Source organism: Rosa rugosa, chromosome 1 (genome assembly GCF_958449725.1).
Source record: "Rosa rugosa chromosome 1, drRosRugo1.1, whole genome shotgun sequence".
Classification (NCBI taxonomy): Eukaryota; Viridiplantae; Streptophyta; class Magnoliopsida; order Rosales; family Rosaceae; genus Rosa; species Rosa rugosa.
The window spans coordinates 4209203-4221949 of record NC_084820.1 but is presented as its reverse complement, the minus strand read 5'-3'; the positions used below and the strand labels follow the sequence as shown (position 1 = coordinate 4221949).

The following is a 12747-nucleotide window of genomic DNA, read 5'->3' as shown; positions in this document are numbered from 1 at the left end:
TTAATTCATTTTTTTCCTTTTCATTTCTTTTTCTTCTTTCTCTTCTTCTTCTTCTTCTTTTCATTTCTTTTTGTTCTTTCTCTTCTTCTTCTTCTTCTGGGATTTTCCTCTAGCCAAACCGCCGCAACTTCCGCCGCAAGCTCCGCCACCACATTTCCTTACTTACCTGAAATCGTCATCAGCCACCAGCCACCCACCCCAATTTAATGATTTTAATCATCAATAGTACAATACAAGCCAATACAATTCGATAGCTCGATCAATCTAATCACGGTGAAATTGCTAAGCAATGGCAGCGCCCAACCAACAAACCGGTCAACCAAGCTCCCATGTTCATGTGCTTCTTTAAAAACTTCTTCTCCTCCTCATTTCCTCATCCTTTGAGATATTAAATGCCAAACTCACTTTCTATAATCTGCTTCTCTCGGCATCAGACAACTATCTTCTCTCCAACATCAATCTTCTTCCCATGCTTGCCAACTCTCTCTCTCTCTCTCTTCTCATTGTCCAGACTATGATGTTCCTCTCTTGCTCTTGCTTTTTGCTTTTTGCTTTGTTTAAGTCTCTGACTTTTGTCAATGCCGAACTACTCATCATCTCTTTTTATCAATTTGATCATCTTTCTTGTTTTTTTTTTATAGTTATTCCCTCCTTTTTCTTCTCCCCACATCTTCCCCATTGTCTGCCACATCTTCCCTTTTTCTTTGTTTACAATTTCTTTTTCGCATGCTTGCACACTCTCCCTCTTTTCCTTGTCTGGTGTATCACCTTCCTGTCATGCTTTTATGTTATTTTTAGTCTCTCTTTTCCTTCCTCTTGCATTTGTTCCTCCACTTTTAACGATCAAGCTCTTCTTTTTGCGTCCAAGGCTCCAAGCACTCTCCATGTTCCAGAGAACGATCTTCTCTACCTTGTCTCCGATCTTGTCTCTGCCGCCTTCTCCGAGCCTCCCAGCGGCTGGTCCTCCCTCCACAAGCTCGCCGTTCTGCTTCTCTTCAATGTGAACACACCCAATCACAATCACAAACCCAATAACCATAACATCAACCATCCTCAATATCACACACCCATAATTTACCACAAAAAAAAAAAAAATCTAATCTTTACCCAAGCCGTCGATGAACGCACGGCCACCGCCACCATCAAGGCTGCTTCTCTTCAATGTTAACAAAGAAAAATAGTACAAATCTTTGAAAATGGATTGAGGAGGAGGGGAGGAGGTCCTTGAGGGAGGTGTAGGACTCGGAGCTCTTGAGGGAGAGAAGCTCCAGGTCGAGCTGCGGCAGCCGATGGCGCGGCGTCACGGCACCGTTTGGGGTTGGGAAGCTGCAGCTATGGCGGGGCTTACTGGTGGGAGTGGTGGAGGAGGATAAGGAGGAGAAGAGGTGGCTGAGCTTGGTGGGGACGACGACGGAAGTGGAGATGGAGTTGCGAACCGGTCTCCCAGTTGGTTGCGCAGGACATCAGAGCCTCCTCCTTGTCGCCGACACCGGCGACGATCCCCGCTGCTCCGACTGTTCTTCATAAGCCACAAACGCTTTCGATTAAAAAAAAAATTCTCCATTTCGGCTGCTCTTTGTAAACCCACAAATCCATTCCCAGAAAAATAACCAATTGTGATAGAAAGGAGAGAGGATCAGATTGGCAAAGGAAGAGAGAGAGACAGAGCTCGATCTCATTTTTTTCTTTTTTTCTTTTTTAATGTTTTTTCTTTTTAAATTTTTTTTTTTTTATAATTAATTAGTTGAGAAAGACAATTTTACCCTTACCACATCAGCAAACAGACAGAGCCGTTAGGAATTTTGGACGGAAGTATCACGTTGATATCAAAATAGGTCTTTGGGTATCACATTGATACTTTTGAGAGTTTGGGTATCAAATTGACCTTGGCAGCATAGTTTGGGGACGGTGACTGAATTTTTCTCTAAAATGAAATAGAAAATAACATTGTAATTAATGGCGTGATCACTTAATCTCCATCATGTATTGTAATTTGTAAGTAGACCACAGGCAGAGTGTATAATCCACGCTTAAAGCAGCAAACTAAAAACTATTCGATCGATTAACAATGGAAACCAATAAGCACGTACAATAAGCAAACTAATCAACATTAATAGCCATGGAGTTGTACGTACAAGAGCCTCGCATTGAAATCGCAAAGCTAGGTTATGCTAAAGAGAGAAGAAACAAAGTAGTCATCAAGGATGCCATTGAGTGGATTCATCAATCTTCTCTACTTCTCTCATGTTCTTAAGCGAAGCATTGGAAGCAAGACTCTCCACATAGATACCGAAGCTACCAAAATAACCATCAGCTGTGGTAATATCACCAATTGATAGATTCCAAAATGTTCCATCATTAAAATTGTACATAACCAATGATGACTTATCAAACACCATCAGATCATGTGATTCTGTCCAGAAACCGGAATGTGATAATTCCTGATATGGTTTGGAGACCTGCATTTTAGTCCAAGACTCCCGCACTCCATATTCCTTCATGACCCAAAACTCAGTAGATTTGCATCCTCCTGGTTCTAATGTGATACATAGCCAATTTCTAAAGACCCCTAATCTTGATGAATATTCTCGTCGTATGGGTGGTAGTGGAATTTCTCTGACCTCCTCCTTTGCTAAATTAAAAGATATAATCAACAATGATGGATCTTGTTTGGCCTCAAACACGGCCAACCAATGAACATGGCCATTCAGCACGATCCCACCTATACTAATAGGAAAGTAGAGAAATTCACCCTCAACTCGTCGCCAAGAACTAGTTTCCAATGTATAGACACTAAACACAATCCCACAAATGTTGTCATGAATGTTATATACCTGCACGTTAACCACCTTGTATATATTGATTAGTGGAGTAATCAAATCCAAAACCATAATAGTCAAAAAAATCAGGCTCCCTTTGTAGCCTCCACGGTGGTGGCAATGGTACTTTCTTTAATTCCCTCGTTGCAGGGTTAGTTATCAAATGGTTATGCACAAAGCCGTTATTTGTTTCAATAGGGTCAGTTATCTGGAAGAATAAGAAGCTATTGCACGTATGCACAAGTCCAGTACAATTGTATCGACCTCTTCTTGGAAGATTATCGAAAACAAAATCGAGCTCAGCTGATGTTGCTACTAAACCATCAACTTCAACATTATGATTATGGTTGAGAAGCTGGCCAACATCCAAAGAGTAAACGCAATCACTTTCCCGGTCAGTAAACAATAGTTTTAGTCTTTGGGACAACACATCCTTAATCTCAAAGGCTTTAGAGGAGTGCATGGCAATAAAATCAGGATCAGAGATCAGGGACCGCCATGACTTTGATACACACTTGAAGCGGCACAAGGGCTTCACTGGTAATCTGGAAAGAATCTCATCTATGATCTCCGCCGGAAGGTCGACGTTTTGGTTTCCCGTCAACTTGACACGACGGTCTTCCATCGTCATGTATCCAAACCCTAACAAAGCTTTTTAGAAGATTTTTATCTTTAGAAGTAAGAAAAGGAATATAAGTGAGATGGGCTGATGAGTCTCCTCCAAATTTTGGGCCTGGGCCTGGACCTGGACCAATGAGTCCATGACATTATCACACAAGAATAGGTTAGACCAGGGACCTTAAATTTAACATTATTGTAAGAGAAGTCTCTCGATTTTTCTTTTTAATTTTATTGAATCGTTTTTTATTTATTTTTTTATTTATTTTAAGAATAAGGGATTAGGCGATATTAGCTCCTCGGAGGCAGACGATGTAGGGAACTTGTCTCACCCTCAAAACCCGAAGGCGAAGGGTCTGCCCCACTCTGGGAACCCACCGCCCGTCCCCTATTCAATTTATTAATAATAAAGAGAAAAAATACAAGGTCCAAATAAAGAAGAAAAAAGTCAACGAAAGAGGAGAGAAGGGGAACTTCCCCCTCATGTACAATTCTAAAAGAAAGAAACAGCCATGAAATTAAAAGGCTAGCACCCAAAATATGCCAAATTTTCCCTTGCAGCTTCATGCAGTTGATCATGTAGCTAACCTTGTGCACAACTTCCTAGAAATATAAGCCTCTGACAAGGCGTGAGCAATAATAACAAACCAACAGGATCCTCTCGACAACCATAATAACTTCCTTCATCATGCCACTTGCAGGCATTAAATAAGCAACCATTTATCAAAATGAAAAACGATAATTTGGGAGTCCCAAAAAATCAGCTTGCAAGTACCTGTGAAGCTCAGCAGGAGGGCTAGCATACCAAAGTTGATTGAACGCCTAAAACATAAACTAAAACATAAAGGAGTAGATTAGATGAGTGACTGTTATTAAAATATATAAAGGAGTAGATTAAAATATATAAAGGAATAGATTAGATGAGTGACTGTTATTTTTTTAAAGATTAAAATAACTGACAGTGCAAGTGCACTGTCGGTGCATACAATCCTCTTCCCTAAAACAAAGTACAAATCGTTGTAAAAATAATTAATAATAATAATAATAATCGTTGTAATAGGTAACAAACGACCTGAATTAGAACCTAACAAATAATCCTAAATTCTTGGGAGCAAGAGAACAATCCAAATCGACAGGCAAAACCAAAATCCTAAAAGAAAACCAAGTGTATAATGCAGTGTCCACATGAAATTACTGGATCCAAGATACTGTACAACTGTTTCGATCTTGATAAGATATGTGTATGCTCTTCGGTATTGTAAGAAATAAGGAGAAGCTAAAGTATTGGGCAACTTGTATGTGGTCTTTTGCCCTCTTAAACCCTCTCAGAGGTCCTAGAGGCTTGAATTGCTGTAGAAATTGGACTCTCCCAGTCAGTTCATCAGTTTAGTGCTGGCAGGGGGTGGCTCACGGCCTCAATGGCACTTCTTGAACATGCAAATAGTCCTTCCTCTCTTGCCAAGGCTCGAGTGTCATATGTACAACCACATAATTTCTTCGAATTTATACGACGGATTCAGCTGTTTGTCTACTCTTCCATATAATTGGACCAACCAGCATCCACACTGCAAAACAGAAGATTCCCAAGTACTTCACATTCAAGCAACAACAACCACATAATACTCCATCTAAAAAAGAGTTGCTTTCTCTTTGTTTTACTTACAATACACACAGACAGCGATCCACTCGTTCACGATTCTGACCCAAGTGCTAGTCCAGCCCACATCAATTGTCCACCTGTAGGAGTGAGTGACTTGTTGAGAATCCAAGAAAAGAAGTACAGTCATTCAGATATAAACACAAGGGTCTACTTCGGTGCATTTGTGCATCAATACATGGAACTAGTCTACAAGTGTATGAAGTCGATTTTCATTCATGTACCAATGCATTTGCACTCGAGAATGTCCCATAAACACAAATAGGATGAAAATTAAACAGAGCAGGTATGGCAGGGGAGCATACTTTTCCATGGTGTGATTAGTAGTATTCCAACTGATCAATAGCATTGCAAAATACATTGCTCCTGTGGCGAAAACGAAATGGAAGAAGCCATAGCCATATGGAACGTCATCCTCGGATTCAGTCTCGTCCTTCTTGAACTGCAGTGTCTATCACTGTCACTGTTACATTTCAAAGGAACTATGCATGATCAACTAAAAGTTGTTCAGACAGTAGAGCAGACCTGAAAGCATTTGGAGTCTATGCCTGTTGAAAATGTTGCAATAACGATTGCAAGTACACCAATAACAAAGCTCTGTAAACAAACGAATCTCTGTCACATTTTTGTGTGAGATGAAAAAATAAGCATGAAAGTTTTTCAATACAAGCTGTGCAAACCCATAGTTTGCATACAATGGACAATTGGACATCATACATAAACATTAGGGCTTTAAATCTATGATCTTCTTTGCTTTAGGTAAAGATGTAATATCATCATGTGGATAAAAATACTTAAAGAGCCTTCTTATGTCACTAAACTCTTAAAAAGACTTGGAGTATTACTATAATGCTGAGCCAATCCCTATGCTGTGAAGCTTCTGCCTTCCTGTTGCAAAGGTTCCCTGCTACTGGCTCACTGCACGATAACGCAATAAACATGTCAAAACTAAACTCACAAATGTAATCACACAAAATCTGCGAAGGTTCAGTTTACAATTCGAAGGTTTTTCACTAAATCATGTTTGATTGGAGGCTAAGAACTACAAAGGAAGCAATTTCATAACATCCAACACCAATTTTGAGCACAGAGGGAAGAAATTGTAACCGCACCTTCTAATGGCAAACCAGCAGATAAATACTATATAGAGCCCCATGAGCCCCGGAGTCAAGATACCAGCATTCACCTGTTTCAGGTGGGAAATTAGCAAGAAGACTGCAGTAAAACACAAATGATGGAACAAGACAGGAAAATTGTAAACAAAACTTACTTTTGGGTGGAGAGAGACGCTCGTCATGAGTTGAAGTAGTACTAATGTCCAGGTAATGAAGAAAATGTTGATGAAGCAAGATGGATCTGGTGAATACCATATGTACATCATTATGATCCCCACTAAGCTTACAACATATGCAGTTGTTGCAATTAGCATTGAATGAATTTGGCTGCAGCACAAACCAAATTAGCCACAAAATACAAGTCATGAATATGGCTAGTAGCTACATTACAGTTGTTTCAGTGTCTCAAAACTGAAATAAAGAGTGCAGATAAAACTTTTCCATTCAGTCCTCTCAATCTTATACTATTCTTAAACAAATACATATACAACTTCACGTAGTTCATCAAGAAGTACATACTAGTTAGAAACTTATTGTGTCTATATATATACAGAGGGCTGAGTTGGTGGTTTGAGAAAAGTCTTACCATCTTTCTGATTTCGAAGACTGACAGCAATCATTCACCCATCTAATGAAACTGATTATGCTTATTAGCTGAATCAGAAGAAATACCCTGAAAAATCAGTACTTGAACTTGTTAAAATAGAATTTAACAAATGCTAATGTCTGGCCAAACATGTATGATTTATGACGAAGAAAACGGTAAAGATAACAAGGTAGAAAGGTACCCTGCGCCAAAATGTGCAACCACACCTGCCAAAAGATTTGTATCAGAGGCATGAAATGAAACGATTTCAAAAACAATAGTTCAGGGTGTGTTGTAAAAATGGCACTAACCATAGATCTTTATAATAGCCGAAGGAAGCAAAAAGGGGATGATAATGAAAGCAATCCACAGGACAATCTTAGCAGACCACCATCCAGATTGCCAAGTATCTCTGGACTCATTCAACTTCGAGGCACCCACGGTTGAAAGAAACATAGAGAAATAAAACAACTGATCATCATTAAGGCTTCACATTTGAACAAAATACATAAATTATGGAAAAGCCAACAAGGTTTGGATCCATCCTAGTAGTAAATAAATATTGTCATATAACCGAGAAAAAGGATACAAAGCATCCCAAGCTCACACGAAGAACACCTTCTGCAGCCAAACATTCATTTTGACCTTCACATCTTTCTAACCCTGTAGTCATAATTCATAAATCACAACCAATGTTAACATCATATACTACTCAAGCTTTGCTTATGATCAATAGAATAGAGCAATCTTTACTTACTTTTCATCTCCATCAAGAAGCTCTTTCCGTAATCCCGGACGGCCCATGCCAGAAGATTTGCTAGCAGAAACATAAGACCATAAACATATCTAGCCATCCATGGATTCGAGCCATTCCGGAATTGGCTAAACCATGTATCAACTTTGAACGTGTTGCTCCTCTCATTGTTGCCTGTTGGAGCAGGACTCTCCATTTTCTCTACTCATTCATACAACTTTCAGGCTCTCTTCTTCATCAAACCAAAAGTAAAGCCAGTTTCTTTCTGTTCCTGTCAGTTTCTCTTCTTTCCCTGCAACGTTACAGTCGGTTATTCCAGCGTCGAAACTACAAAACTGAACAATTGGGCTGAATAGTATACCAGCCCAAAATGCAATCAAAGTTTAAATACCCTATTCACGCTGATCAAACTTGTGGACAAGATATTTACATGAACACACTCAATTAAACTTGGTGAATGGTATGTGTGGCATTATGCTTCTTTTTGAGTTGGGTGGGCATGACAAACACAAACACAATCGTGCCATGCACGATAATAGTTGACGATGGATAGACCAGCATATATATTCTGATTCCAATTTGATGAATATTATCTAAATCTAATTGCTATCAGAGCCGTTAATTGCAGCATAAGCATACTCTCTACTTGAGGTTGAGGCTAGGGGGAGCCTTTTTCTTTCTTTTTTCGAGTTTGGTGCCAATTTTTTGACGACTCATTTGGACCCACTAGTAGTTCTATATGCTTTTGAATTTTCATGAAGCACAAAAGGAATCCATAACTTCCGTGAATTGGTATACTACTTATTTTCTTTTCATTTATCTATAAACATGATAATATTAAGTTGGAGATCCTTTCTTCTAATGCAAGCCTGAATATCTTCCACTGAACTCCACAGTTTATTTCAGGACGGTTATGCCCTCAAATGCTATGTAATCAAAAGGGATAGTAGATACAATTTGGTAATTGTATTGGCAAACTTGGTATTTGACTCTGTCACACACTCAACCCAGAAGACAACAGAAAAGAGAATAACTTGACTCTTTGCCTGATCGTTGAGAAGGACATAAAATAAACCTCCGATTTCTCACCAATTAAAGGGATCAGTAGTGGAAAAATCGGCATTTATGGTGTTGGGCTCATCTAAAGAATGTGAAATATGCTTTCTAATTTGCTATCGGAAATGCACAAACAAGACAGGAACCAAAACAACCAGATTTGACATCTTCAACAGACAAAAGAGGTTGATTATATACTGAAGCAATCACAAATTAGTTGTAGAAAGAAAGAAAAGGAGCTTAGAAAAGGTGACGTACAGAAAATTAAAGCTATTCAAGATTATCCAAGATTTCAAAGGAGTACGTACCTAGAATGAAAGAGCTAGAGAAGAATGTATATCACTATCAGTAGCTAGCTTGGAGAGGCTCCGAGACTCTCTCTCTCTCTCTGTCCCTCTCTCCCTCTCGAAATGTCTGTGACAGAAAACAGAGACGGAGATTCGTCTTCTAGTTTTATTTAGAGAGAGAGAGAGGGGGGGGGGAAGAAGAGAGGTTGCTTTGTAGTGGAGGGTTTGATTGCTTTAGCTTGTTTGCTTTTTCTTTCTTTTTCCCGCCGTAAGGCTCACTGGCTTCGCTTCACGTCGTATCTTTCAAGGTACTTGCGCCATTTGCTTACCACTCTTTTATCGAACTTTGCTACGCACTGCAAACTATAACGCAACAGAAAAACGTGAAGATCAAAATGCTTATTACCTCCTATCCTTGAAATCTCGAGTTCAAATCTCATTCTCTTGAGATAATTTCATTAAAAAAAAAATTAAATATAACATAATATATGTTAACAAACACACACTAATACATATCGGATATAATTCATTGACCGATAAATATAGTATTTTTGACCCAAAAAAAATAATTAAAAAGTTGGCAACTCAATGGATTGGTGTTAGCTAATTAAGTGCACTCAATGATCATCAATTAGGTTGCCTCACGCCAGAAATTCATGCCTAACATAATGATGCTTTTGGTTATAATCTCTGTGCACTGTTGTCCTATATATCCCTCTAATTATGCCAATGATCTAGCTTTTGCAGTTAGACAATACTGTAACTTTTATTTTACTCATGAATTCCGGACATTTTAACCAACTACTAATATAAATACTCCAAAATTAAAATGGAAATTTTTACTATAATCTCCACTAACAACAAGACTACAAATATCAGATACATGAACTTAGAGAGAGAGAGCTAATAACTAAGCATGAGATTCGTTAGCGAAAAAGATTGTTTTGTTCTTAAATAAATCAAACGGCCATTCCAAATCAAACGGTCGATAATACCTAACGGAATTTATGAACATCCCCTTTTCTAGTTCGGCGGAGCTCCATATACGTCTTTTTTTTTACTTTATTTGGGAAAAGAAAAGAGAAAAAAAAAAGAAAAAAAAAAAAAAAGAGAGAGAATGAAAAAGAAGAAAAAGAAAAGAGAAAGAAACAAATTAGGGGAAGGAATCTTTGAAGCAGTTTGTGACTGTGACGTGTTCTTTTTACCTTTTTTGAATTTTTTACTATTTATTTGGATCCGTGCGAGCACGTGCCAGCGGTACAAATTTTTCAGTCACCGTTGAAAATCTTTTTGGATTTTTCAATTAAGTTTCACTTTTTACTTTTTGAGTTTTTTCTTTTTCACCCGAGAATTGATGTGAATTTTGATAAGGTTTTAGGGGGCCATCAGCGTTAATCAAGGAGATCTTTTCTTGTGTTTCATGTACAGCAATAATTTGATTTAGGGAATTGATATCAAGTCATTGGTCATCATTATTAAACTAAAGCTTTGATTAACATTTCTTTTTTCTTTTTATGGGTTCCGATTAAGAAGGTTGGTCAAGTGTAAAACATATTTGAGACGGGGTACTACCAAAAGCCAAAATAACTATTTGACGTAGGCTATTGGTGTTTCTTCTTCGAAACACATTTGCTCAAAATCATGGATTTGTTCCTTTGAGCGATTGTTTACGAAATATGGGAGAGCTTCTAATGAAGAATCTTGTAAGACCCACTTTTTTATGACATTTTCACAAATCAACCGTTATATATTTAGATATTCATGTGTAGATCATTTATGCAAATTTTCAACCAAATTGAAAATCTTTAAGGAATACATAATCTGTTGTAGAGAAACTGAAATTGAGAGGAATTTGCTGTGTATTCTCATTGATAATAGGGGCCTCTTTATATAGAGGATTACAATGCATAGAATCTCAATCATACAAGGAAAGTAATTCTACATTGATTAGGATTCTAGATCCTTCTAATTAAATCCTATTACCATTAGGTCAAGTAACCTAGAGTTTGGGCTAAACACAAATTAGGTTTTCCTTGAACACTCCCCCTTGTGTTGCCCAAACGCGGTGCTTCTCTCGTTGCCTCATTAAAAACCTTGCCGAGTAACAAAAACCCAGTGGGACAAAAATAACCTCGGTCGAAGGGGAAAAAGAGCACAACACACCCTTCACGTTTCGAGACCATACATGTAGACATCTCCCCCTGATGTCTGCATCTCCCCCTGATGACTACGGTCATGGGAGTTCGGATAACTTCCGTAAACGATGCTACCAACATGTTTCTCGAAAGTGGAATTTAGGCAATGACTTAGTGAGCAAGTCTGCCACACTGTCCTCAAATCGAACCTAGTTCATTTTGATCTTGAGGAGAGTCTGTTATTGCTGATTAAGCTTGGTGTTGTCGCTTTGATGTAGCCTTACTTCATTTGTTCAAAACAAGCTGCATTATCCTAAATGCTCGTAGGCTCATCTATGGTAGACTTCAAACCACAATTGTTCGAACATGCGTAATTATGGATCCAATCCATATACATTCACGAATCTCTTCGTGAAGAGCAATAGTCTCTGCATGGTCCGAAGATATAGCGACTAGGGTCTATTCTGTAGACCTCCAAGATATCGCAGTCTTTACCCATGGTGAACACTTAACCAGTTTGGGAATGACCTTTGTGTGGGTCAGAGAGATACCCAGCATCAGCAAAACCTTCCAAAACGCTAACTTCGTTTTGGGATGGGGAGAGGGGACGCAGGCCAGTGTTGGCGGCGTTCCTGGTGTGTGATGGGTCCGAATCCATCATCTCTCTGTAGGGATAGAACAAGCCCATATCAATCGTACATCTCAAGTATTGAAAGATATCTTTTACACCAATCCAATGGCGTCGCGTTGGCGCAGAGCTATATCTAGCTAACAAGTTCACAATATATATGAGATGTCCGGTCTTGTGCATGGAGCTAAGTACAATAATGCGCATATTGTACTTAACTAGGGCATTTCTGCCCCTAGCGCATCTTCGTCATCATCCTTTGAACGAAGAGGATCCTTTTCAGGATCAAGACTACGGACGATCATGGGGGTGCTTGAAGGTTTGATCTTGTCAAAATGCCTAAGCATCTATCAACACGATGCTCAAGTTCCAAACCGAGACATAATCGTGTTCTCCCAAAATCCTTCATCTCAAACTCGGATTTCTAATGTTCAGCGGTTTCCCTTAACTCTTTAAGGGCTTCTAATGAAGATCATGTCCAACATGAACCGCGATAGAATCCGAAACTTGTTATGGAAACGCGTGGGCATATCCCTTCCCAATCAAGTAGTCACTTTAGTGAGTGTTTCAACCTCTTTGTAACGCGCTCCGTGGTCTAGAGCCACTTGACTTAGGTAAATGAAGTTCACCATGAACCTTCATGTATATTCCGTATCTAGATCCCCATAGAGATACGTAGTGACCACATTTGTAAGCTGCATATTCAGTTATTCGAAAACTACCAAACTGACAAGGTAGTGGAGTGCAATGACATCCATTACTAGAGAATATGTCTCATCGTAGTCGATTCCAGGGCGTTTTGTGAGAAGCCTTGCGCCATAAGGCGAGATTGCCATCTCTTTTTCTCATCACGCTTTCTAACGAAGACCCATTAGTCAATAGGTTTTATGTCAGGAGGTGTTGGCATCACTAGCTCAGAAAACCTTCCTCTTCGTTAGAGAATCCATCTTAACCTGGATCGCATCTTTCCATTTGGGCCAAATCTCTCTACGTTGGCATTCATTCATCAATGGAGCGTGGTTCGATATCATCAGACTCAACAAACTCATGCGCAACGAAATGCGCGACTACATCATCAATTATGATGGAGTT

The 12747-nt window shown here is 39.0% G+C and overlaps 2 protein-coding genes across 4 annotated transcripts; both read right to left on the bottom strand.

Annotated features, from left to right (window-relative positions):
* Positions 1-2198: 2198 nt before the first annotated feature.
* LOC133729165 (F-box/kelch-repeat protein At3g06240-like) lies at positions 2199-3450 on the bottom strand. Its single transcript, XM_062156677.1, has 2 exons — positions 2947-3450; positions 2199-2834 (listed from the first exon to the last, which is right to left on the bottom strand). The coding sequence occupies exons 1-2, from the start codon at positions 3448-3450 to the stop codon at positions 2199-2201; spliced, it is 1140 nt and encodes a 379-aa protein (XP_062012661.1).
* A 1004-nt stretch (positions 3451-4454) lies between these two features.
* LOC133711520 (uncharacterized) lies at positions 4455-9276 on the bottom strand. 3 transcript variants are annotated; one of them, XM_062137629.1, is made up of 13 exons: positions 8914-9276; positions 7553-7841; positions 7385-7458; positions 7107-7266; positions 6998-7022; positions 6796-6882; positions 6365-6536; positions 6207-6280; positions 5940-6012; positions 5620-5691; positions 5400-5545; positions 5101-5174; positions 4455-5002 (listed from the first exon to the last, which is right to left on the bottom strand). In XM_062137629.1, exons 2-13 carry the CDS (start codon positions 7743-7745, stop codon positions 4941-4943), a joined length of 1212 nt encoding a protein of 403 aa, XP_061993613.1. In that variant the 5' UTR covers positions 7746-7841; positions 8914-9276; the 3' UTR covers positions 4455-4940. The 3 variants fall into 3 exon arrangements, with proteins under 3 accessions (XP_061993613.1, XP_061993620.1, XP_061993618.1); XM_062137636.1 differs by having other exon boundaries at positions 5400-5536; positions 8914-9272; XM_062137634.1 differs by lacking the exon at positions 8914-9276 and adding an exon at positions 7941-8089.
* Positions 9277-12747: the final 3471 nt, after the last annotated feature.

Excerpts from the sequence above, each read along its gene's own strand:
- LOC133729165 (XM_062156677.1), bottom strand. The coding sequence starts at position 3,450 with ATGACGATGGAAGACCGTCGTGTCAAGTTGACGGGAAACCAAAACGTC. Across the intron at positions 2,835-2,946 it reads CAACGAGGGAATTAAAGAAA|GTATATAACATTCATGACAA; the intron begins GTACCATTGCCA and ends GTTAACGTGCAG.
- LOC133711520 (XM_062137629.1), bottom strand. The coding sequence starts at position 7,745 with ATGGAGAGTCCTGCTCCAACAGGCAACAATGAGAGGAGCAACACGTTC. Across the intron at positions 6,883-6,997 it reads GTTGCACATTTTGGCGCAGG|GGTATTTCTTCTGATTCAGC; the intron begins GTACCTTTCTAC and ends CTGATTTTTCAG. Across the intron at positions 5,003-5,100 it reads GATCGCTGTCTGTGTGTATT|TGTGGATGCTGGTTGGTCCA; the intron begins GTAAGTAAAACA and ends TCTGTTTTGCAG.